We start from the raw sequence: 24,800 nt of genomic DNA, 5'->3' as shown, positions 1-24,800 counted from the left end.
GATAATTCTTAACAAACAGAGTCTGATCTTGACCGATTATTTCTTTTTCAGATAACCAACACTTAGTCAATACCCTAGAAGACCCAAACTCTATCGAAAGAGGTACATATATGTAAGAAGCGTTTCGTATATGTCACCAAAATATAATAGAAGACGTCAACGGCAGGAAATAGGCAAAATCTGGGCGTTAAAACTACAATAGCGATGAAAATTATATGAATAAATCACTAAAAGTCGGCGATGACACCAGGTGTTCGCGAACACATATAAACAACGCAAAGATGTTACTCCTTCTCCGTTATGAACAATCATATTGTTGTTGGCTTATTCGAAAACTGCTTCTGCTTCTGACATAGAAACATTATGTACCAAGTAAAAACTCGTTCGAATTGATGGCCAATGAAATGACTTTGAAGGAAGACACTTGACTTACTTGGACAGGCGGGAAGGCCACAGCTTCTGACCTGAGTCTCATTCCGAGACTGAGTACAGTCTAGTCCATTATTCTGCGGGTAGGGGGCGGAACATGTCCGGAACCTGATGACAGTCTTGGTGAGTGAAGGTCCACACGTCGCAGGACAAGGAATATCGACCCACTGATTCCATTGACTGATGCCACCATTAACTATTCACAGAAAATGAGACATTTTGGTATTACACATCAAACATAAAGCATTATGTATCTCCAGTGAAGTGTTATACCGACTTAGTACATATAAACTTGAAATCAGCATTTATACATGTATATCAGTACGTTATGAACATGAACTAGTGTTTGGCTAACAATACAGTTTATAATGCATGCACGTATTGTTATAACGTACAAATGCGTCCCCAAAATCTTAGAAAAAGTTGTCGGCTCATTGCCAGCCTCGTGTTAAAGCTATAACCATCAATTTAAAGGTTGGCTTTGTTATAATTTTCTAAGGTGTTGGGGATGCATTTTTACCTTATAACAGTGTCTATCATGATGTTGAACAATCCTTGAGCATATTCCGTTTTACTATATTGGCATTGTACATGTAATAAGACGTACCAGCGCAGTCAGGGAGATTGCAGTTTCTCTGGTCAGTTTCAGTAGTGGGTTCTGTACACGGTCTGCCACCGGCGCTTGGTGCGGGATTTGTGCAGCTCCTTAATCTTGATACAGTTTTTGTTGCGGTCCGTCCACATGTGAGACCACATGGGGGATTACTCCATACGCTCCACAGCGTCAAACCTCCGTCAACTAAACATAATAACGTTATTTAAAACATGAACTAATCTATATCCTTACATACTCTTGTTCTCTGTTCGGTGTCCATTAATTATCTCACTGTCTTACTCTCCATCGTACTCTTTCATTCTGTTATCCTTCCTCTCTCCGTCTCATGCTCTAATTTATGTCAAATTCGAGTCAATGTCACACTTCTTATGACATTTTTCTCTAAATAAGTCTATCTTGTTTTATTATTTTGTTTGTTGTTTAACGCCGCACTCATTAATATTCCAGCTAAAAGACGGCGGTCTGTAAATAATCGAGTGTGGACCAGGCAATCCAATGATTGATATCACGAGCATCGATCCTTGCAATGTGGATACGACGGCATGCATCAAACCAAGTCAGTGAGCCTGACCATCCGATGCCGTTAGTCGCCTCTAACGACAGGCATAATCGCCTCTTACGACAAGGGTGCGTTGCTGACGACCAATTCTAACCCGGATCTTCACGGGTCCTTGCAATTGGGATACGATGACATGCACCCAGGCCAGACCACCAGACCCCGATAGTCGCCACTTACGACAACCATAGTCGCGTTTTACGACAAACATGGGTTGCTGAAGACCTATTCTAACCCGGATCTTCACGGGTACCAAGTTGGTCTGTGTGTCCTTCGTTCTTTCCATCTCCTTACCACGGCATTTTAGAATATATGCTCTTTCTCTGAAACGTATCTTGTCTCTTCCTCCGCCATTTACAGAGGTTCGTTACATGGATACTTGCTCGTGGATATTCTGGGTCACAACAGGTATCCAACAACCTATCCTGGTCGACGAGACCAAATGGATTGGGTGGTCAGACTTTATGATTTGGTTGATAGCTTGTCATCCGTTCATTGACAGCTGTTCACAATATTAATCGCTGGATTGTCTGGTCCAGAATCGATTACATACGGGCTGTGTAAAAAACCTGGAATATTGCTTAGTGCGGCGTCAAACAAACAAACAAACAAACAAACAAACAAACAAACAAACAAACAAACAATCGATGACCAAAGGGAACTCACCTGGACACGAGGGCACAAGACATCTCACTAAGTTTGTGTCAAAGCTATTCCCGACACAGTCCAGGCCACCGAATGCGGCAGGTGGGTTGTTACAACTTCTGAATCGATACTGACGTTGGTTCACGTTTCCACATGTGAGGGGACAGGGGGTTGTAACCCATGATGACCATTCCGTAAAGGCACCATTGACTGAGGTAATAATGGAATAGTTTAGCACAAACATTTGTCTATTTCAAATGATGACATTTGCACATTTAGTCTAAAATGATTTATTTTGTTCTCCTCTCTCTTGAAATTTCAATACAAATGGTTGTGAAAAGAGCAGCGATATTGGATATTAAACCTTTGTCAACCTATTGCTATACATCATAATGCATCTGCTCTATATTGACAGGAGTCCTTTCTCCCACATCTTAGCATCTGTTTAAATCTCGACTGAATAAAGCCGCGACAAGAATCCAAATATATCATTGCGGCGTTAAACTCCAATTCACTGAATATCGTCTTCTGAAATTTACACTGTCCGTATACACTTTAATATCAACCAGGTGGATAGCATGCGCACATAAGCTTACCTATACAAGCTGGGTTGTTGCAATTGACAGTACTAGTTTCAACTGAAAGTCCTGTGCATACTGCTCCCCCAAATGCTGGTGTAGGGTTGGTACACGACCTGAATCGATTGATCAGCCTGGTTGCATTGCCACATGTACGGGAACACGCGGGATTCGTCCAATCAGTCCAGGGTGTGTAACCGCCGTCGACTGAAAAGTGTTTTTATATTGCCGTGATGAAAAACTATGTTGATATGAAAATATTAAATCGACGTGTCTTTAGAGTGAAATAAAACCTCATGAGAATATGGTTTCCAGACTAAGATCGGACAGTAAACTCATACAACACAGAGAATATATGTCACTTTATCTGATCCAATGGCTGCGCCATTAAAAATGTTACTCGAAACAAAAAGCTAATATTATTGTTAACCAGTAGTGCAAACAACATTTATTAATGGCTCAAAGAATAGTAGATATATACTACTCAAAAGAAGTTTAAGAACATCCGTAACTATGATGGTATGAAAGATATCGGTTGTTCTATAACTTTTTGTTAACAGTATATAACATACGGCCATTGGTCATGTATGATGGACTGGTTTAGACATGTCATATACCCACCAGGGCAGTTTCGGTCAGTGCAGTTGACTACATCGTTATCTTCCAGCAGTTCTGTACATGTCTTTCCATTAAAAGCTGGGGTTGGATTGGTGCATGTCCTGCTTCTTGTCCTCGATCTTAGTCCAGGACCGCAGGTTCTTGAACACGCAGGGGTAGTCCACTGTGTCCATTGTGTCACTCCACCATCAACTATAACATGACATTACCTACTTGTAACACGTTTTAATGTAATCCTTTTGAGTTAATTCAGATATCGATTTTATTAAAACGTTTGACCATTATGTAAACCTTGCAAGGAAACATTTGTACTTCATTAATGTCACCTGCTTGATACATATCACTGGTATTGTAAGAAAATTTAATATATACTTTTGTGTAATGTGATTCATTGTCAGGAAAAAAGAGCCATCTTCAGATTATTTTAGTAATTTCTACTTTAAACGAGGTCGTAGTATTCAATTGATTTCTAATCGAGGTGCATCGTAAGTTGATGTTACAGTCGTATATTAACATTTATGAGGTGCAGACAACTGCAGACTCCTATATGAGATCGAAACGAACATACTTGGGCAGGGTCCAAGGTTACAGCTGTTGCTTATTGTTTCTGTGAGTGGGTCTGAGCATCCGGTTCCCCCATTGATAGGTGGAGGGTTGGTGCATGTTCTTGTTCGTAATCTTGATCTGGTGGCAGAGGTCCCACAAGTCTGTGTGCATGCCTGGTCGACCCATTCACTCCAGGCACTGACATTCCCGTCCACTGATGATGGAGGAAACAAACGTTACGAACATTCACTAAGAGTGTCATCATTCATATGATTTTCACCGCTATTTTACCCTGAACTGGAATCTGTTTCAGTGGATAATCAAGACTAGTTATTCTCTGTTATTCTCTATTTAATTCATCATGTTGACTGCTGACTGCGGCGTTGAGGAAGCATTCTCTTGCATTGAGGTAACATATTTACTGTTCATTACACTTTCGATTCTGTAAATACGTCAAAGCCAGAGAATAACCAGTCTCGATTAGCTACCGAAACAGATTCCATTGGGCGTATAAAGCAAATTTATGGCTGAAATGGATAGAATTATCGTTAAACCGCCCCCATGTTATCAGAAATGAGCGGGGCACTGTAACTTGATAATGCCCTCATTATCGCTTATCATGCCCGTTGTTAGGTGACGTCATAAGATAGGGATAGGTGACGTCACGTTGAATAGTGACGGCATCTGGTTTGTTCTATGACGTTTCCATATTTGTAAAAGTAGGTCATTGACATTCGTGTTGATTGCAGTAAATGTTTGAAAACCGATATTGTTGATTCTTTTTATTTGATTACAAATTCCATCCATTTTTGCTATAATAACGGTAACGCTATTTTTAAGGGCATTATCATTTGCAGAAGCCCTCGGAATCATATCGACAAGCAGTTATGATTGGTAAAAAGTTTTCCTGTGATGATTATGCAGGTTAAATGAGATACTGTAAATTTCGTGGTTTACCTGGGCAGCTACTGACGTCACAGTTCCTCGTCTCTGAAGCGAACAGAGTGTCAGTGCACTGTCGTCCCCCGTTGCTTGGTACTGGGTTTGTACAACTCCTGGTCCTTGTCAAGGTTCGCGTGTTCACACCACTACAGACACACGCAGCACCTGCCCATTGTGTCCATGGAGTTACGCCTCCATCAACTGTACAGCACAAGAGAGTGGTCGTTTTAGAATAACATTACATTGTTTTGTTCACACCACTACAGACACACGCAGCACCTGCCCATTCTGACCACTGCGTTAGGCCTCCATCAACTGCACAGCACAAGAGAGTGGTCGTTTTAGAATAACATTACATTGTTTTGTTCACACCACTACAGACACACGCAGCGCCTGCCCATTCTGTCCATGGAGCTACGCCTCCATCAACTGCACAGCACAAGAGAGTGGTCGTTTTAGAATAACGTTACATTGTTTTGTTCACACCACTACAGACACACGCAGCACCTGCCCATTCTGACCACTGCGTTAGGCCTCCATCAACTGTACAGCACAAGAGAGTGGTCGTTTTAGAATAACATTACATTGTTTTTGAACACGGATGTCCTGAAAGTAGGAATGAGTTTCTTACAAAAATATTATAACCTCTACAACTATTAACAACGTGATGATAAGGTCATGATAAAATCTACTCACTTGGACAGCTGGGAACAACACAGTTGAAATCGGTTGTCTCGAAAAGTGGTTGAGGGCAAAATCGTCCTCCGCGACTTGGAGCAGGATTAGTACAAGTCCTCGTCCTTTGAACTGATGCAGTGGTGTTTAATCCACAAGTTCCAACACAATTAGGTGGCGACCAACTTCCCCAAGGAGTGACATTTCCATCAACTGGAAGCAAAGTAATATTTGGTATTACAGTGTTACTTTGGGAAACAGTTCCTAACCCTACCTTCTCCATACTCTTGACGGTCGTAGTCCTCTAGCACTTTAACCTATTGCGAACACGCCATTAATCTAAGATTTCTCTTTTCTGTTAAGACACACATACTATTGACACCTTTATGGATACACTACTAAGGCTGGATGTGTCTGTTTCTTTGCGCCAGTCATATCCAGGTTTTGAAATATAATGGCAATGCATAACACAAACATTTGAAGTGGCATTTGGTGCTGGATGCCTGACGGAACAGTTTCTAAAAAGCGTCATGTTCCATTCGTACTCACTCGGACAAGCGTCAGTTCCACATATGAGTGTCCCCGTTTCACGCAACGTTTGTGTACACGCTCGTCCTCCACCAGCAGGCGTGGGGTTGTTGCAGAATCTCTCTCTCGTGCGTGACAATGAGCTCGTGCCGCACGTGACCGGACATGCTGGTTGAGACCACGGGGCCCAGTTGGACAAGCCTCCATCGACTGTGAAACAAGACAAGATCATTTAAATATTACTATTTCTAACATCTTTGTTCGCACATCCATGCTTGACATCTTAAATACGATAAACTGAATGTGAATCCGAGGGTAGGAACTTTCTCTGTTTCGAATGTGAAACAGACATGAAAGACACATTGGGAGTCAATTAATTTACACTTAAAGTACAATTAAAGTACACTTTGGTTAATCTCTATCATTCACTTACAACATACCGATATGCATTATTCTTACATACTACATACATGCAGATTTGGGAATATCATGCTCTGTTTGTAAAGGTGTCATTGTACAGTCAAATATCTCTTAACTCTACATCAACTTACTTGGGCAAAGATTGTTGAGACAGACTATCGATCGGGTCTCGAACCTCGTTTCAGAACACTCCCGTCCGCCGAACTGGGGATTCGGGTTTGTGCAGGTTCTGGTCCTGATGTCAATCTTTGATACCAAGCCACACGTAGCAGGGCAAGGAACATTGGTCCACTGAGTCCACGGAGATATCCCTCCATCAACTAGAAGAAAGCATGTGTTCACAGTCAAAATAGGCATTTTGTGGTTTGGCTTGGTTTGTTGTCTAACGCCGCACTCAGCAATATTCCAGCTATATGACGGCGGTCTGTAAATAATCGAGTCTGGACCAGACAATCCAGTGATTAATATCATGAGCATCGATCCACGCAATTGGGACCGCTGACATGTATAAACCAAGTCAGCGAACCTGACCACCCGATCCCGTTTGTCGCCTTTTACGACAAGCATGGGATGCTGAATACCTATTCAACCCCGGATCTTCACGGGTTAGGCATTTTGTGGGGCTCCAAATTCGAGTAGTGATGTACTAACATGACACGTACAATCGGGGGTGTACGAGAGTAAGAGAAAGAATCGCACACCGTCCACGGCTTACTGATACACACATACGTTCACATAGGACAACTCAACATATGCCGGATTTACTGCAATATCCTAGAGTGTTATCAAATGCGAACACATGGGTAAGTTTGAATATAAGGTCACCACCTCAGCAATATTTAGAAATATTGTGACTTGTTACTGTGCAACCTTTAACGATTTTACATGTGAGGTGAAATGGGGTTTAACGTCGCGTCCAAGATTATTGCACTTATATAGCGACGTGCATGTACGTGTGTGTGTTTGTGTGGCTGCTTGTAGTCCGGACTGATGCCGATTTATAGTGCTAGCTCACTGAGATACCATGCCGCAGTTTAACATGAATACCCCACTCAGACACAGTATACTGACTCCGAGCCGACCAGTCCTTGTTTTAGCCCCTTAATGCCGAGCGCAAGACAGGGTAACAACAATTTCACCTCACCTCACACAGATAGACGTTACACGAGCAACATTGATAACCATGTCCCTCTTATCCCTAATCCATGTACCACATCGCCTTGTACATGTATCACTGACCTGGACAATTTGTATTGTTGCAGCGTAGCGTGGTAGTTTCCGTCGAGAGTCCAACACACGTGGCTCCATTGAACTGCGGAGGTGGATTTGTGCAGGACCTTCGTCTGGTCACAGTCTTGAAGGCAGTCCCACAGGTCCCGGGGCAGGGAGGGTTAGACCACTCCGTCCACTGCGTAAACCCTCCATTGACTGAAAATAAACGATGGCAGCAATGTAAGTTGCGCTGTAACAGAACACCTGATGTTGACTGACACTTGTATTACAAACACGAAAGGGGGAGATGGTAAAAGGTCATATGGCACGATCGGCATTGTTCCAGCTACATAGAGAAGAGGTATATTAAAAGAGTATTACAATGGAAGAGGAGGCATAGTTGGTTGGTTGGTTGGTTGGTTTGTTGTCTAACGCCGCACTCAGCGATATTCCAGCTGTATGACGGCGGTCTGTAAATAATCGAATCTGGACCATACAATCCAGTGATTGATATCATGAGCATCGATCCACACACCTGGTATACGAAGACATGTATCAACCAAGTCTGCGAGCCTGACCACCCGATCCACTCGCCTCTTACGACAAGCATAGTCGCCTTTTACGGCAAGCATTGGTTGCTGACGACCAATCTTCACAGGTCAGAAGAGAGGAGAGAATCTAGGTAAAGTGGGTAGGTAATCTAGGTAACTTACTGGGGCATGGTTGAAGTCCGCAGTTTGTAGTTCTTGAGTCAAATAGAGATTCGGAGCAAGGACTTCCTCCAAATGCTGCCGACGGATTGTTGCACTGCCTTGTTCTTGATTGTGTTCTAGTAGCATCTATACCACAGCTGACTGAGCATGACTGCAGTGTCCATTCTGACCATGGTCCTGGTTGTCCATTCACTGACATAAGAAACAGTAATAACACATCATGTTCTGTAATGATTATGCAGTGTGCATTATCAAAAGGGCCGTATAAAATTTGGACCTTGACCGAGCAAAATAGAACTTATTGGGCATGGAACGTAGAGAAATAGGGCACATGAATATATGCCGTGATCAGTATGACGCTCGGAAATCTCCGGTGCAGAATGTTTGTATATGTTTTGTATATGATATAAATATGATTATAAGCATTATGAATGCTGGTTAACATTTTCCTCAGAATAACGCAGGATATAACATTATGATCAGAGCACAATTTTCCCAGGGTATAAACTAAACACATAAAATTTCTGGTGGTGGTGTAGGGGGTGTTGGGAGGTGGGGTATTGGGGGTTGGGGGGTGGGGGCGTGGGTCAGGCCCATACCTGAACATCTTGGCAAATTGCATGCCTGCGTCCGAGACTCCTGGCGAGACCCGGAACATGCCAGTCCTCCATTGGTCGGTTCCGTGCATGTCCTGGTCCTAGTTTCCACCCTGGTCAATGAAGCGGGGCCACAGGTTTCCGTACATGTCCCCGCCCACTGGGTCCATTGTGTAAAAAATCCGTCGACTGTTGGAATAAAGAAATCAAACGAATTCAAAGACAATACTGCTAATATCAGGTTTCGTATTCTGAGCATTACAAATATTTGGAGAATTGGAAGTTTTTAAAGAAACCGCAAAGCTGGAATAATAGCCTCCCATTACATCGATGCATGTAACCTATTCTAAAGTGGAAAACATTCCTTTGATGTCATTTAATCGCTAACGATATCGTCGTTCCCATTTTGTATACAAGATCATAAGGCTGAGTCCCCAACCCCAAAGTCGACATCTAAATTTGTGATTACATAACAAATAAAATTATAACGCCACTTAAACCGGTAACATATGTTATATTTGGGATAACACTTTCTTAGTAAAGTACAGATTCTAGTACTTTCTAGGGTTGAGTCCAGTAGCTGAGTGGGTTAGGTTGCGACTTTGTGTGCTGGCGCCCAGGTGCCTCAGTCTGGTATCGTGGGTTCGAATCCCGATTGGGACTCAACCCAACAAAGTACCAGAATCTGTTATCCCAAATACAACATATCTTACATTTGACCACTTTTTAAAACTGTGTTGACATTGTAGCGCAATGTAAAGGACCATTAGATTGCATTCAATTTCAGTGTGAACGCTCTCGTCCAAATTAACTGCGATTCACTGTGTGAGAGTCAATGGTACTTTACCTGGACAGATTGGTCCTGTACATGGCCTGTTAATAGTCTCCTGTCTGCTATCAGTACAGTTAGCGCCACCATAGCGAGGTGAAGGCTGTGTGCATGTTCTGTATCTGTTCACTGTCCTGAGGCCAGTACCACACGTCACAGGACATGCGGAATCAATCCACTGACTCCATGGGGATATTCCACCATTAACTGCATCAAAAACATCAATATCTTAGAAAATGCCGTCGAGAGAATAGTATAATCAAGCTTACATGTTATGAAGGGGCCCGAATGTATATTTCAAGGTTAATGTAATTTCAAGATTAATAACAATGAACCAAAATTAATATACATAAAGTCAGTAAAACAAGCAAAGTGTTTTCATATTGGTAAAATTAATGTTAAGAACATTGCAAGATAAATTTCGACTTTCATAATCTAATGTAAATTGGAAAACATTTCCTCTCAAACAAATACGATATATGAGGCAAACAAGAATAAGTTACGCTCACTTGGACATCTGGGAACAGTGCAGACCGTTCTTGTATACTCAGCCGGAGATCCGACACAGTCCAACCCTCCATTAGAAGGAGGTGGGTTGGTACAATTTCTGTATCTTGAGAGTTCCCGAAATACGTCAATCCCGCAGGTTCGATCACAGGAAGTACCCGCCCATTGACTCCACGGGGTATATGCGCCATTAACTGAAATAATCAGATTCAACAACTACAGTAAACTACGGTTATAACGAACACGCTTATAACGAACTGTCTGATATAACGAACTTATTTTTAGTCCCGGCCATTTGTTGTATATATGCTGTATATATGCTTATAACGAACTACGGTTATAACGAACTAAAATAAGTGGCCCCTTTGAGTTCGTTTTAACCGTAGTTTACTGTTAAAACGCTGTATTTAATTACGCCACCTCACGTTTCATGCCTATTTAATGTATTAATCCATGCATGTCCCGAATAATGGGTGATTGCTTCATTCGTTGAGAGTCTGACGTTCGACAAATATAAATAGTGATACGTGTTCGATTCCACACTTTATTACAACCTGTGAAACTCGTTCTTGGTATTCATTATTGGAATATCGTTGCAGGTAGGATGAGGAATACCAACTCAATCCACGTCTGTTCCTTTAACCACTGCTAAGACTATCGATACTGGAAGTATTCTACTTCTGTGTTTCTAAAACGACGTTCTGCGACAGTTGTTACTTTCACTACGACAGCTGCGACTACTCCTACTTCTACTATTTTAAGAACAGTTTTGTGTTTGTCATTGTTACATACCTGGACATCCCGGTAGAACACAGGTGAATTGCTGAGGTTGAAAAACGGACCCGATGCAAGCTTGTCCATTAAATTGGGGAACTGGGTTGTTGCACTGTCGAGTTCTTGTTATTGTTACTGTCGCGCTTGCTCCGCACCTGTCTGGGCAGTTGGGTTGGGACCACTGTGACCATTGCGAGAGACCACCATTGACTGAAATCAAAATAAGAAAATCAGTTCAGCATCAAACATGAACCAGTTACCTTCTTATCGCTTCTGGGGCTTGTCCTGCTGTCGCTGGAGTGAGTGAGTGAGTGAGTATGGTTTTACGCCGCTTTTAGCAATATTCCAGCAATATCACGGCGGGGGACACCAGAAATGGGCTTCACACATTGTACCCATGTCGGGAATCGAACCCGGGTCCTCGGCGTGACGAGCGAACGCTTTAACCACTAGGCTACCCGACCGCCCCGCTGTCGCTGGATATAATTGAAATACGTAATATATAATTGACTCCGAGGGAAGTCGGTGAAGAAAAGCCGGGACTGGATCAGGGAGAAGAAAGAGAGGCGGCGGAGGCAGGGGAGAGATGTCCGTCCAGACACAAAGTACACAGGGCGACAGCGGAAACCCAAATTCTGATGTCTGTTGTTTGTTGTAAATAAAGTATATATGTAAAAAAAAAATTAGAAAAAAAAAGAAAAGAAAGAAAAACGTTTACAGTATCTATTGCAGCTGCATATGTAGGTGCTGCACGCTCCTTACTAGTACACGGTGTTATCTGTTTTAATTACCTCTGAATAAATGGTGTTCTTACTTGGACAGTTGGGAAGATCACAACTTCTTAGCAACGTCTGAATGGCTGGCCCTTCACACTGAAGTCCGCCGTTCGTAGGCGGAATACATGTTCTCCGTCTGGTGACTGTCCTCGTCAAAGTAAACCCGCATGTTACACCGCAAGATGGAATTTCCCAGCTGTTCCATTGGGTGTAAAAGCCATCACCTATTAACATAAAAATATTGTCATGTGTATCAATAGTAAATTTGAAGGTAGCTTAAGAAATACAGTGAGTTTGGTTTTACGCCGCTTTTAGCAATATCACGGCGGGGGACACCAGAAATGGGCTTCAGATATTGTACCCATGTCGGGAATCGAACCCGGGTCTTCGGCGTGACGTGAGTGAGTGAGTGAGTGAGTGAGTAAGGTTTTACGCCGCTTTTAGCAATATTCCAGCAATATCACGGCCGGGGACACCAGACATGGGCTTCACACATTGTACCCATGTCGGGAATCGAACCCGGGTCTTCGGCGTGACGAGCGAACGCTTTAACCACTAGACTACCCGACCGCCCCCTTAAGAAATACAGAGTAGTGTGTTTAATGTACATGTTTTGGAAGGAATATGCAATTTATACGTTACCTGGGCAGTTTTGAAGATTGCAGCTCCTGATTTCCGTTTGTGTGGGATTTCCAACACACGGTGCACCATTAAACTGAGGCGGGGGGTTGGTGCAAAATCGTCTTCTGGTGACGGTTCTATTGACCGAGATTCCACACGTTGCAGGGCAAGCAGGAATAGCCCACTCTCCCCATGGCGTGTATCCGCCATCGACTAAAATATAAACACATAAAATAAATGTTTTGATCTGTTTGTTGTTTCACACCACATTCAGCAAAATGTTTTAAAAGGCTGTTGCATTAATACACATGCATGTGTTAACCTGTTTGGTGGACTGAACGTTGCAAAAAATTAACAAAATGTGTCCTCAAATTAAGATCCACTAATGACAGATAACATTTCTTGAATGTAATCTGTGTACATTAAGCTGTTTAAAAGCCTAAAGGGTAATAAAATTCAACAAAGGATGAAGCTGATTGAATATTGCTCAACGTCAAAGGAAAGCTGTATATTTGAATTTTGAAGTGATCTCTTGTCATACAGCCTTGTGGATACGTTTTGTCACTCTGACATGCTCCTCTTTTGTTTCAAGACACGACACACGTGTTGCAAAGGAACAATTGCATTGAGTACAGACGATTATCAACTAAAACTATGCTCTTTAACCTATTGAACATTTTCAGCCCAGGTCCAGATGTGGGATTTGTGTAACAATGACACATGTGTCTTCACTTTGATAAATCATTAATATACTACCCAAAAGAAGTTAAGGATCACCCGATTCTTTCATATTAGTAATGTTAATCTGTCATGGCATGAAAGATTAACTATTGTAATATGAAAGAATCAGGTGATCCTTAACTTCTTTTGAGTAGTATATAGATTGATATGTATTACACGATTTTGGTTAACAGCAAAACAATGTTTTTTGATCGGCTTAAAACATATTTGACAATTTGCCCGACCCTTCTGTACCCTTACACTACAAGACAATACGATGTGTGATATGTGACAGAGCGGTGACTTACTCGGACAAGCATTAAAATTACAGCTTCTTATTTCCTGTTCCACGTACGATCCTGTACAGTTTCTACCATTGAACTGTGGGAAAGGGTTGATACACTGCCTTCTTCTCGTGAGTGTTCTTGTGATGGAAGATCCACATGTTGCAGAGCAGGTTGGGTTATCCCACGGGGACCATTGGTTGAAACCACCATTAACTGGAACGGGTACGTAAAATGTTATAGCAGAATTACTGTTGCTGAAAAGAAAACATCGGTGCCGAACGACAAATTGTTTATGTTTGTCCGAGTGCACATGCAGGCGTGATATTTGTGGGTGATATAAATTTATTTTAAAAACAACAACAACAACAACTCATTTTAAAGTTCGTTATAAGCACATATCAACACATATTCAGCAAATGGACGGGGCAATAAACAGTTCGTTATATCCGTCAGTTCGTTATAAGCGTGTTCGTTATAAACGGAGTTTACTGTACATCTTTGTACAACTCACTTGGGCATCTCGGAATACTGCACGATCTCCTTTCTGTAGCCACGCGAGTTTCTGTACAATCGGCCCCACCAAAAGCCGGGGTGGGGTTGGTGCAAGTCCTTGTTCTCGAGGCACCTGTAGTCACCCCTTGTCCACATGTTACAGAACATGGCTGCACGACCCACTGAGTCCACTGCGTTATCCCTCCGTCAACTGTGCGCATAATACAAGTTTAGTAAAGCATCGTGAAATAAAATCTAAAAATGTTTTCAACAGTATGTTTTGTAAGACGTTGTGTTATGTCTGCATCATTGGAAAGCTTATATCTTGTACATCTAAATTGGAATTAACCAGTGCTGCACAAAAGTTTTGAAGGTTCATGATTCACAACGACTTATATGTAAGGTAGTGTATGTCATTCAATCATTCAATTAAATCATTCAATGTGATTCATTTGCTGCCTGTCGTATATTCGCTATTTTTATAATTCGTTTTACATTTCACATTGATTTATATGTGAGGTAGTGTATGCAGTTTAAATAAAATTATTTTATGGACTATTAAGCTGGGGAACTTACTAGGACACGCGCCAAGATTACAGTTGACGATGTTGAACTCTATAGCAGGCCCTGAACACGGGGCACCACCAGCCGATGGTGTAGGGTTGTTACAGCTTCTGCTTCTAGCGATCTGCTTGGTGGCCAACCGTCCACAGGTAACGTTACACACCGGGTTGTTCCATGGACTCCAAGCACCATAGCCTCCATCAACTGTGACAAACAACATTTGCTAATGAATAATCATATTGCGTTTATATAGCATCGACGATCTGGATATTAACATTACACGAATATTTACGTTTAATCAGCAAATGCGTTTTGTGAACAGCAGTACACACACAATGAAGACATAAAGTGGTGTCGGAAGCAATTACTTACTTCAGCAATATTCTACATATATGTCGACAGTTATTTAAAATCAACTCTGGACCAGACAATCCATTGATTGACGTCATGAGCATCGATATACGAAATTGGGACACGATGCCATGTTTCAACCAAGCCAGCGAATACGACCACCTGATACCGATAGTCGCCTCTTATGACAAGTCTTTGTTGCTGAAGACCAATTTTAACCCAGGTCTTCACATATATTAGAATACGTTCGCTACAGATAGGAAGACTATTAAGAGTATTGAAACTGATGCATGACAGGCTGCAAGCTGTTTTCCGACCTTATGATGGTTGGTTGTTTTGTTGTTTAACGCCGCAATATAATAGCTATATGACGGCCGTCTGTAAATAATCGAGTCTGGACCAGACAATCCAGTGATTAATATCATGAGCATCGATCCACGCAATTTGGATCGATGACATGCATCAACCAAGTCAGCGAGCCTGACCACCCGATCCCGTTAGTCGCCTTTTACGACAAGCATAGTCACCTTTTACGGCAAGCATGGGTTGCTGAAAACCTATTCAACCCCGGAATCTTCACGGGTCCCGACCTTATGTAAAGTATAAATATTGAATATTGATGGATTCCTGATGACCATGTTGTTACATTGCAAGGATTACATGTAGAACACATGAAGCCAATATCATGACGTTGGCATTTGACTGGCATTTGACTGCGGAAGCTAACCCGTTAACACTCATGACACTGTAAGGGTGGATTGTAACACAAAGTATCATAATCAATACATTGAGTTAACAGTCTTATATCTGTATGGAGGCAGCCTCCCTGGTCTTGTAGTAGAGCGTCCGCCCGGAGAGCGGAAGGTTCGGGGTTCGATCCCCGGCCGCGTCATACCAAAAGTCGTTAAAAGATGGTACTTGTTGTTACCCTGTCTGGCGCTCGGCATTAAGGGGCTAAAACAAGGACTGGTCGGCTCGGAGTCAGTATACTGTGTCTGAGTGGGGTATTCACTTTAAACTGCGGCATGGTATGTCAGTGCGCTAGCACTATAAATCGGCACTAGTCCGGACTAGTACAAGCAGCCACACACACACGTGCATGCACGTCGCTATATAAGTGCAATAATCTTGGACGCGACGTTAAACCCAATTTCACCTCACCTATATCTGTATGGACACAACAGACAGATGATTACGGGAACTTACTTGGGCAAGAGGGAAGTCCACAATTCCTGACCTCACTTTGTGATACTTCGCCGGTGCATGACGCACCTCCGAACTGAGGTGATGGGTTGGTACAAGTTCTGTTTCTAGTGACTGTTCTGGTGACAAAAGTACCACACGTGCGTCCACATGAAGGAATGTTCCATTGGGCCCACGGAGTGAAGCCTCCATCAACTGAAGTATCAGACATGATCATGTATATAATAATCATTATAATAATAATAATAATGATAATGATAATGAGTCTACACAAAAAAAGAGACATTACACAGCTAGGAAAACACAAAGCCTCACTACTCCAAGAAAGATTTGGTGAAAAGATAGGTTTTGAGTCTTGATCGGAACAAAGTAGGACTGTCAATGTTCCTGATATCCAATGGCAGCCTATTCCATAGCTCAGGGCAACTTTGGCGAAACTCCGACCTCCAAAAGTCGCCGTTCTAACACTAGGCACAGAGAGTAGGGACTGGCAGCTTGATATGAGAGATCTCCCAGGCACGTACTCTTCAAGAAGCTCGCTGATATAAGTTGGCTTTTGATTGTGTCTCGCATTGAACACAATCAGCATCTCTGGATTCTCTCATTGATTTTGATACTATCATTGGTAGCAGACAAGTCTTGTACATATTTAAAAAATCAGTTATGTTAGATGCAGTCAGAAGTTACACACAGGTAAATAGCTGTATTCCAAACATTGCAAGGAAAAGCAGATACACTATTCATAATTCATAATAGTTTTTCTTGTTTGAATGAGGGTAAACAATAAACATTTCTTATGACGTTCATATCAAACGGTATATTAAGGAAGGACGTGTTATAACTGATTAATCAAGCATACTTTAGCATTATCATTAACTGTCTTCCGTATTACCGTGTTGGACAACTGCAATTGCAAAAAAAACACATTTATACAATAATTGTACACATGTACTCACTTGGGCAAGGTGTTAGAGTACAAAGCCTTCCGACTGATTCTGTCGCAGGCCCAAGTTGGCTACAGTCGCGGCCATTGTTGGCAGGTACTGGGTTGTTACATGTTCTAACTCTGGTCACTGTTCTCGTGTACGATGTACCACAGGTACCTGCACATGCAACGCCACTCCATTCCGTCCACAGTGAGTAACCTCCATCCACTAAAACAAAACATAAATATTATTGTAACAATACTAAATGGGCGTGAATCAAATGTGTACGTTTACCACTGACGTACAGAGAACCAAATAGTCAAACACAATACAAAAGTGTTCCTTAAAATCGCATTTCCTTTCTATTGTGAATGTTTCCAAAAGAAACCCCAACAGTCAACATAAGTTACAATCAAATATACTTACTATTAATTTACGTTATTAGCTTTGAAATTCAATAAAGACAAAACCCTATTCAAAATTTGATTTTTATGTTTTACAGTGGCTTCATATCCATTTGATTGTGAGAGAAAATACACTAAATATCTCGACGCTTTTCTAAAGAAAATGTAAGGATAATAGTTAGGTTTGGTTTTGGTGACATTATACAAATCAGTGATGCCGCAGGTTGTTTGCGAAAAGGGTAAGCATGTCCTGCCCTACCGGTAGCAACCGGGTAGCATCCGTCAGTCATACAATTTGCATAAAAGAAATTCTTGCTATAAGATTCTTGATTCAAATCATATGTCTAGAAAACAAACTACGCTGTATAAAGTCTCACATGTACCCATAACCCATTTCTTGTTTCACTTACAAGGACATCGACCGAGCCCACAGGAAACTTCTTGAGTCTCGCTGAGTGGTCCCAGACAGTTAAATCCACCAAACTGAGGGGGGAGGCAGATCCGAGTTCTTCTCACTGTCTTTGTAGCTGTCTGTCCACACGTCGCACCACACGCCGGATTGTCCCATGGTCCCCACTGTGTGAAGGTGCCGTTGACTACAAGGACATAAGTAAAATGAGGAACCGTTTGTGTACACAGGAACGCATAAATATAAACCAACAATTTTCATCCTATATTGTTTAGGCTTCAACATCATATCAGACAATTTTGCGAAATTGCCATTATTGTAGGAGGGTATAGTCATAAACAAACTGTCTTCCTGCAGCTTGGAATACTTACTTGGACAATTAGGAAGATTACAGCTGATCGTCCTCGTATCAAATGTAGTGCCAAGGAAAGTACAGTCGCGTCCACCAAAAGCTGGTAATGGGTTGGTACAAGTTCTGGTTCTGGTCAATCTCCTGGTGGATGAGCCACATGTCACTTGACACAGAGGACCACTCCACTCAGTCCATAGAGTGAGACCTCCATCAACTAAAAGAATCACAATAAACACACTTCTATATCGAAATTTGATTTTTGAGGTCATGTACTCAACATATTCTTTATCATTCATATCAAATTATAAAGTGCTGACATTGGCATTGTGTTATTTCAATCGCCTTATGACACAATCTAAAATTAACAATATAGAATCTCTGGTATAAAACATGGAGGATATGCCTAGAGTCCAACTTGACTCAACAAATTTAATAAATATGCACTATGATTTTATATAGCTCACTTGGACAGGATGGAAGACCACAGTTCCTGTTGGAAAACTGAGATGGTTCTCCAAGCAATGAACAATTTCTGCCATTGTTTCGTGGTGCTGGGTTGGTGCATGTTCTGAATCTAGACACCTGCCCAGTTAGAGTTGGACCACACGTCTGTGTACATTGAGGATTACTCCATAGCGTCCACTGTGTGTAACCTCCATCAACTGAAGAACGATGTTGAAATGTTATTATTACATAAGTAAACAATCTACCAACAAAACAGTATAGATTTCCAAAGTGTGCAAATAAATTATTTAGCCGCTCTGACTATTTAATCAAACTGTCTTAGTTTCACCTCGACCTTGAAGTAATACTAAAATTAAACGATTATTAGGGACAAGTAAACACGACTATTACAAATAAACGTACCTCCGCAATCCGGAAGTAAACATGATGTAGTTCTACTCTCAAAACGGTTTTGTTCCGGGCAATCAGCACCACCAAAGGCTGGGGTAGGGTTTGTACAGGTTCTTCTCCGGTCCACAGCTTTAGTAGCAAAACTACCACATGTAAGTGGACATGGGGGATTGCTCCATTGGGTCCACAGCGTGAGGCCTCCATCAACTGAAAAGATGGATTATGTTTGAGAAAGTTGGTTCTGAAACATTAACACATGGAAAGATATCACTCATGCCCGGAATGTTAAAAGTATACTTTCATGGGCATATTATAACTCTTGAGCATGCCAATTATGATTAAAAAAGATATATAATATTTTCTTTTTGCGGCCTTACAATGCTAATATTCAGGCATGTAGAATCTATTGTGATACCTTTTGACTTAAACAGGTATTTGACCGTCAAATTTCAATTTCACCTCAGGTATTGTAACGCATTCCGGTAATAAAATGAGAATACGGAGGTCAAATATAGTGTATGGGCAGTTACAAGTAAAGAATATCTTATACGGCTTCGGCATGACCTACTTGGGCAGTTAGGAAGATTGCAGCTTCTTGTTTCCGCCTGAAATGTACTTCCAAGTAGTGAACAGTCCCGCCCACCGTTGAGTGGTGTAGGGTTAGTGCAGGATTTGGTTCTGGTCACCGTCCTTGTAAATGTTGGACCACATGTCTGTAAACAGGCAGGTCCACTCCACTCAGTCCATGGAGTTAGACCCCCATCAACTGAATATAACAGACGGTATAAGCATGAATCAGATCTGTTCAATTTATCATTATGAACTGAATCGATTGTCTTTAAGTCAGACCGAAACATATAAATCCTATGTTTGTTGCACTAACATAGATAAATATACGACAACGCTAGAGAACAACTATTCTCGATTATCCCCCGAAACAGAATCCACCGGGCGCAAAAAGCAAACCAGAGGTGCAAAAAAACTTATTTAAAGACGAGAAATATTTTTGAATGATAAATAAAGTACCCACTCGGACATGGGTTGATGAAGCAGTTCACAACGATTCTATCGTCATACGCCCCGGTGCAGTTTCTACCACCATTAGAAGGGGAAGGATTGTTACAAAATCTTCTTCTGGTCATTTGCCTTGTTGCAACGGTACCACATGTTGGCGAACATGCTGTTGCGTTTTCCCATGGCGTCCACGGACTAAAAACTCCATCAACTGTAACACAGAAGTGACCAATACATTAAGGCATACCTTGAAATAAGTTGCACTATTACTCCAAGATAAAATAGCTTTAGTTTACAGTTCAGTTTTGGTGTAGTAGTGTTCTTTTAGACAGTGTGAAAGAGAAAAGAAAATATAAGGTTTGACTTTCTTGTTGATGTAGTATGACAAAACGAATAGGAGTATGTGTTGTTATCGTATTGGTTCAAAAGAAATGCAAAATGAACTTGGGAACACATGAGATCTTGTGGACGTTTCCCTGCGCATAAATATAGATACTGATGAGCATGTTTGTTCATCAATCCAAAACTTAAAAACGATGCATTCGGCAATGCAGTATCGCATTTATCATGTATAAAGGATCAGCATTTAGAATAACAGGGGGGGGGGGGGGGGGGGGGGGGGGGGGGGGGGGAGGAGGGGGGGGGGGGGCGCACGCACGCACGCACGCACGCACGCACGCACTCATTCACCCACTCACTCACCAACTATAGGTCATGGAATGTCAAACCTGAACATTTGTCACTAAATAAGGGTCAACAGCTTACCTGGACAAGGAGCGAAACCACAGCTTACAATAAGGGACTCGTCGAAGCTGCCCTGACAGTTTCTCCCACCATTCTGTGGAGGTGGATTAGTGCAGGTCCTCCTCCTGGTGACCGTGGCGGTTTGACCAGTACCGCATGTTGCGGAACACACTATTGGGCTCCAACCACTCCAGGGAGTGAACCCACCGTCCGCTGTAATTGAAAACAGGAATTCAGGGTAACAAAAGTTTACTATGTTTTAACCATTCACTACCAAGAAGATAACAGATATACAGTGCCTTTACGTTGGACATTGATAACAGTGAGTGAGTTGGGTTTAACGCCGCTTTTAACAGTATTCCAGTTATATCACGGCGTGTCAGCTTAATGTGGGAGGAAAGCCCCAAGTGATGCAGGTCTCAGACATTTACCACTTCGGTGAAACCCACGAGCACGGGTTTGGTGCTGACAAACCTAGAAACATAATCGGGGCGAACCGGGATTCGAAACCACAATCATAGGTTTCTGGCGTGCCAAAGGGACGCATCTCTGCACAGCGAATCGCGGCGCCTTAGACGACTGGGCCACCCGTGCCCCCACATTAATAGCAACAACTAAATATCTATAAAAGCAACTCAATAACAATCCCGTCTTGTAACACGTTCGTTACATGTTATATATTGTACATACATGTATATGATATATACATGAATGGACATTTTTATGCGAGGTTAAGTATTTAGTTTGAAATTGGATACAAGCGCAGGCGTCGAAAAAATGCATGTCTGGCATTATAAGCGACTGGCGACTATTAAGAACCAACACAATGAATAGGCGGGATTATGTATCACAGAAAGCGATTATCACATGGATCAAATGAGACAAATGCAGGTGGTAGCATACAATAGACATTATGAAAGATTCCAACACCCTTTAAACAAAAAGATCCGATGTACTGAAACTTTTTGAATCAAACCTTTTACATGGGCTTTATAAAACACAGATCATACGTATACTCGTGAATCAAATCACAGAAGACCTAGCACTGATAAATCTCCTATGCACAAAACAGCACATATGTAGTGTGCATGTCAGTTAACTAAATGTTCTTTGTCATGTTATGTGTTCAGTGTATAGTCTGGAAGGTAATTTAAGGTACCGACGTTGAGACGCCCAACGCCAACACCGTATTCGTGCGTGCGTGATTCCCGTGCACCCTTTCGAGTTGAGTTGATTGGTTCAACTGTGTCATATGGCCTGTGACGCAGGGGTAGCATTATGCAGATGGCTGTTACAATGAATGCTCATTCCACCCGTGACGAACAGGTCTGGTTGTTGATGAAATACGGATTTTTTATGCATGCACCGATTGTCTTTAAATGTAATACCCAGTTATGCATGACTGTTTAATAATCTCATACCAACTTTGACTGGAGTAGGTCGGATAGTTTTTTTCAGATATTGTAGTAAACGTCGGTACCTTAAATTACCTTCCAAACTATATAATGGGATTTATATTACAAATGAAAGTGAACCTATGTTCTAGGCACTCACTCGGACAGACAGGAATAGAACAGGGTCTGTTGCTTGTTTCTTGTAATGGTTCAGTACAATCTGCTCCACCATTCGTTGGTGGGGGGTTAGTGCATTGTCGCTGACGAATGGAAAATCCAGTGACACCCACACCACATGTCTGGGAACATGCAGGGGGGGACCAGTCTCCCCAATCTGTTACCCCACCATTGACTGAAGAGTACGAAAAGCAATACAGAGTTTAAAGCAAGGAAAATATGGTACATATAGGTTAGGTGATTTATTCATTGATAATAGTTCTTGTATTCCATTTCAGAATCCTGCATCCCAGTCGAACCGCCAGAGGTATCAAATCTGATTCTATTTGATATCTTAAAGTCAAAATAGTTCACTATAAATCAGAAGTATGGGTTGTAAAGTTCGCTATGGACGTTAGCATGATTTTTTTTATACTCTTATCCTAAAGTGATTAAAGTGCCATGGTACTAAATATGGTGTGGGACATAAAACACAGGGTTATCGTCACTGATTGATGAATTTATACATTCAACCTATTGTACGCAATAGACACAATCGATGCTATATGATCCATCATTTCTGTCACAATGAAAGCTTTCGTCATGATAAAATGGAGAGGAACCTACTGTGTTTACAAGTTATAGGTATCAAGCCATCATTTTATACATGTATATATGAATCATTTCAAGTTTGAACCCTTAGATTAACTCATTCTGATTCGAATAGAATTTACATTTACGTAAGACACAGCAGGTAAATCTCCTAATTATCAAGTGAAAACACAAGCAATATAAGCAATGTAAGCAGCATGTTTGCAGTCAGCCTTGGAATTCAGCAACTTGGGTTGTCAAAATGACTTCTTCTGCCTCTCATAAAGCAGGTCTTGGTATATATGTGTAATGGGGGTATGGTTAGTTATATAACAGGGATCGACCATTTTATATTCTGGTTATATATTCTGCAAAACCAGACATTTATTTAATTAACAACTATGAGACGAAATATTGAAAATATATCTTGCCACAATGTATCTTATGTGGCTGAATATCAAATCAGAATACCGGCTTTACGTTCATAACTCCATAAACGCAAAAGAATATTAAAGTAAAGTTTTCTTAATGATATAAATAATCATAACCGCGCACAACCCCCCCCCCCCCCCCAAAAAAAACAAAAAAAACAAAAAAAACAAAAAACAACAACAACAAAAAAACAAAAAAACAACAGTACAAAATCAGGGATATGATTCAGTGGAATAATACAACCAAAGTCCCGCCCATTCTTTTATCAGCCAATCAGAAAACATTAGTTCATTAGATCGGATAGCTTCATTATTTTCAGCCAATCAAATGTCGCACAATCACTGAAAATGTTTTTAATGTATTTGTATATAACTGTTTATATTGAGGAGTAATGTCAATATTTACTTTGAAATGTACATTGATAGAAATAAATATCTACAATCCATAATCAATTAGGTAAACAGTCTGTTATCCGCCTGTCCACTGGGAATCACCCTTGCATCTGGGGAGAAACATCGCAGACATTCTGATATGCAAAACAGAGGTCCTTGTCCGTCACAAAACCTGTAGCTAATTTCAAAGGACTTTACATCCTCACAAAAGAATGAAATTCAACCAGCAAACCTTTCCATGATAACCCTTAATTTCGTATGATCCTGACCTGTTCAACATAATCTTGACATCAGGCCCCACTGACTCGAATTGGTGAACCCACCGTCAGTTGCAACCAGTCCAAAATAAAGACACAATTTGATGGATAACAACTTCTTTAATACAACTTCCATAATAGAACAAATACTTACTTGGGCACGCTGGAAGACCACAGTTCACATTAAGAAACTCAGAATACGGCCCTGTGCAGTTTCTGCCTCCATTCAATGGAGCTGGGTTGGTGCAGGTCCTGCTTCTGGAGATACTCTTGGTGGCTAGTAGGTTACATGTCACACCACAAGGAGGATTGCTCCAAGTAGTCCACTCTGTAAATCCACCGTCAACTGCAAGGTAGAGTACAACATATTATAAGAGCCTGTCGCAACATGATGGTCACTGGCGAAGTGATCGACTGTCAAATGTACTGTGCATTAATACTAAACTGTGCATTAACACTGATAGCAACATCAGTGATACACTACCGTGGATTACTTTATACTACGGAGACAATTTATAACAGCTTTTTGGAAGTGATGAGAAACAAGAGTATAAATCGTTCAAAGATACTGGGAGATTAAACGTTTTGTCATTCTGTAAACGATACGATTTTATGTAAATGATATCACTTTTAGGGGCACATATGTATTCGTTGTAACTGTACGGGTAGAGTACCA

At 41.4% G+C, this 24,800-nt stretch overlaps 1 protein-coding gene across 1 annotated transcript in view; it reads right to left on the bottom strand.

The window, feature by feature from the left end:
* The window catches only part of LOC124135428 (SCO-spondin-like), an 87,443-nt gene that overhangs the window by 18,820 nt on the left and 43,823 nt on the right, over nt 1-24,800 (bottom strand). Inside the window, exons 19-50 of the mRNA XM_048385996.1 lie at nt 24,279-24,470; nt 22,457-22,648; nt 20,924-21,115; nt 20,175-20,369; nt 19,713-19,910; nt 19,157-19,351; nt 18,754-18,951; nt 18,309-18,503; nt 17,939-18,124; nt 17,155-17,352; nt 16,202-16,393; nt 14,657-14,848; nt 14,100-14,291; nt 13,610-13,801; nt 12,603-12,794; nt 11,999-12,184; nt 11,203-11,394; nt 10,413-10,604; nt 9,922-10,110; nt 9,078-9,263; nt 8,479-8,670; nt 7,793-7,981; nt 6,685-6,873; nt 6,155-6,343; nt 5,627-5,818; nt 4,946-5,131; nt 4,011-4,202; nt 3,446-3,634; nt 2,843-3,031; nt 2,268-2,456; nt 1,037-1,228; nt 434-625 (exon numbers count right to left, since the gene is read on the bottom strand). Of these exons, the coding sequence (XP_048241953.1) occupies nt 434-625; nt 1,037-1,228; nt 2,268-2,456; nt 2,843-3,031; nt 3,446-3,634; nt 4,011-4,202; nt 4,946-5,131; nt 5,627-5,818; nt 6,155-6,343; nt 6,685-6,873; nt 7,793-7,981; nt 8,479-8,670; nt 9,078-9,263; nt 9,922-10,110; nt 10,413-10,604; nt 11,203-11,394; nt 11,999-12,184; nt 12,603-12,794; nt 13,610-13,801; nt 14,100-14,291; nt 14,657-14,848; nt 16,202-16,393; nt 17,155-17,352; nt 17,939-18,124; nt 18,309-18,503; nt 18,754-18,951; nt 19,157-19,351; nt 19,713-19,910; nt 20,175-20,369; nt 20,924-21,115; nt 22,457-22,648; nt 24,279-24,470 (6,126 nt within the window). The remainder of the gene's footprint in view (nt 1-433; nt 626-1,036; nt 1,229-2,267; nt 2,457-2,842; nt 3,032-3,445; nt 3,635-4,010; nt 4,203-4,945; nt 5,132-5,626; nt 5,819-6,154; nt 6,344-6,684; nt 6,874-7,792; nt 7,982-8,478; nt 8,671-9,077; nt 9,264-9,921; nt 10,111-10,412; nt 10,605-11,202; nt 11,395-11,998; nt 12,185-12,602; nt 12,795-13,609; nt 13,802-14,099; nt 14,292-14,656; nt 14,849-16,201; nt 16,394-17,154; nt 17,353-17,938; nt 18,125-18,308; nt 18,504-18,753; nt 18,952-19,156; nt 19,352-19,712; nt 19,911-20,174; nt 20,370-20,923; nt 21,116-22,456; nt 22,649-24,278; nt 24,471-24,800) is intronic.

The sequence above is a fragment of the Haliotis rufescens genome, unplaced genomic scaffold (genome assembly GCF_023055435.1).
Source record: "Haliotis rufescens isolate VD_foot unplaced genomic scaffold, xgHalRufe1.0.p SCAF_6, whole genome shotgun sequence".
In the NCBI taxonomy this organism is placed as follows: Eukaryota; Metazoa; Mollusca; class Gastropoda; order Lepetellida; family Haliotidae; genus Haliotis; species Haliotis rufescens.
Note: the sequence above shows the minus strand (reverse complement) of the source record. Positions and strands in the feature narration are given on the sequence as shown.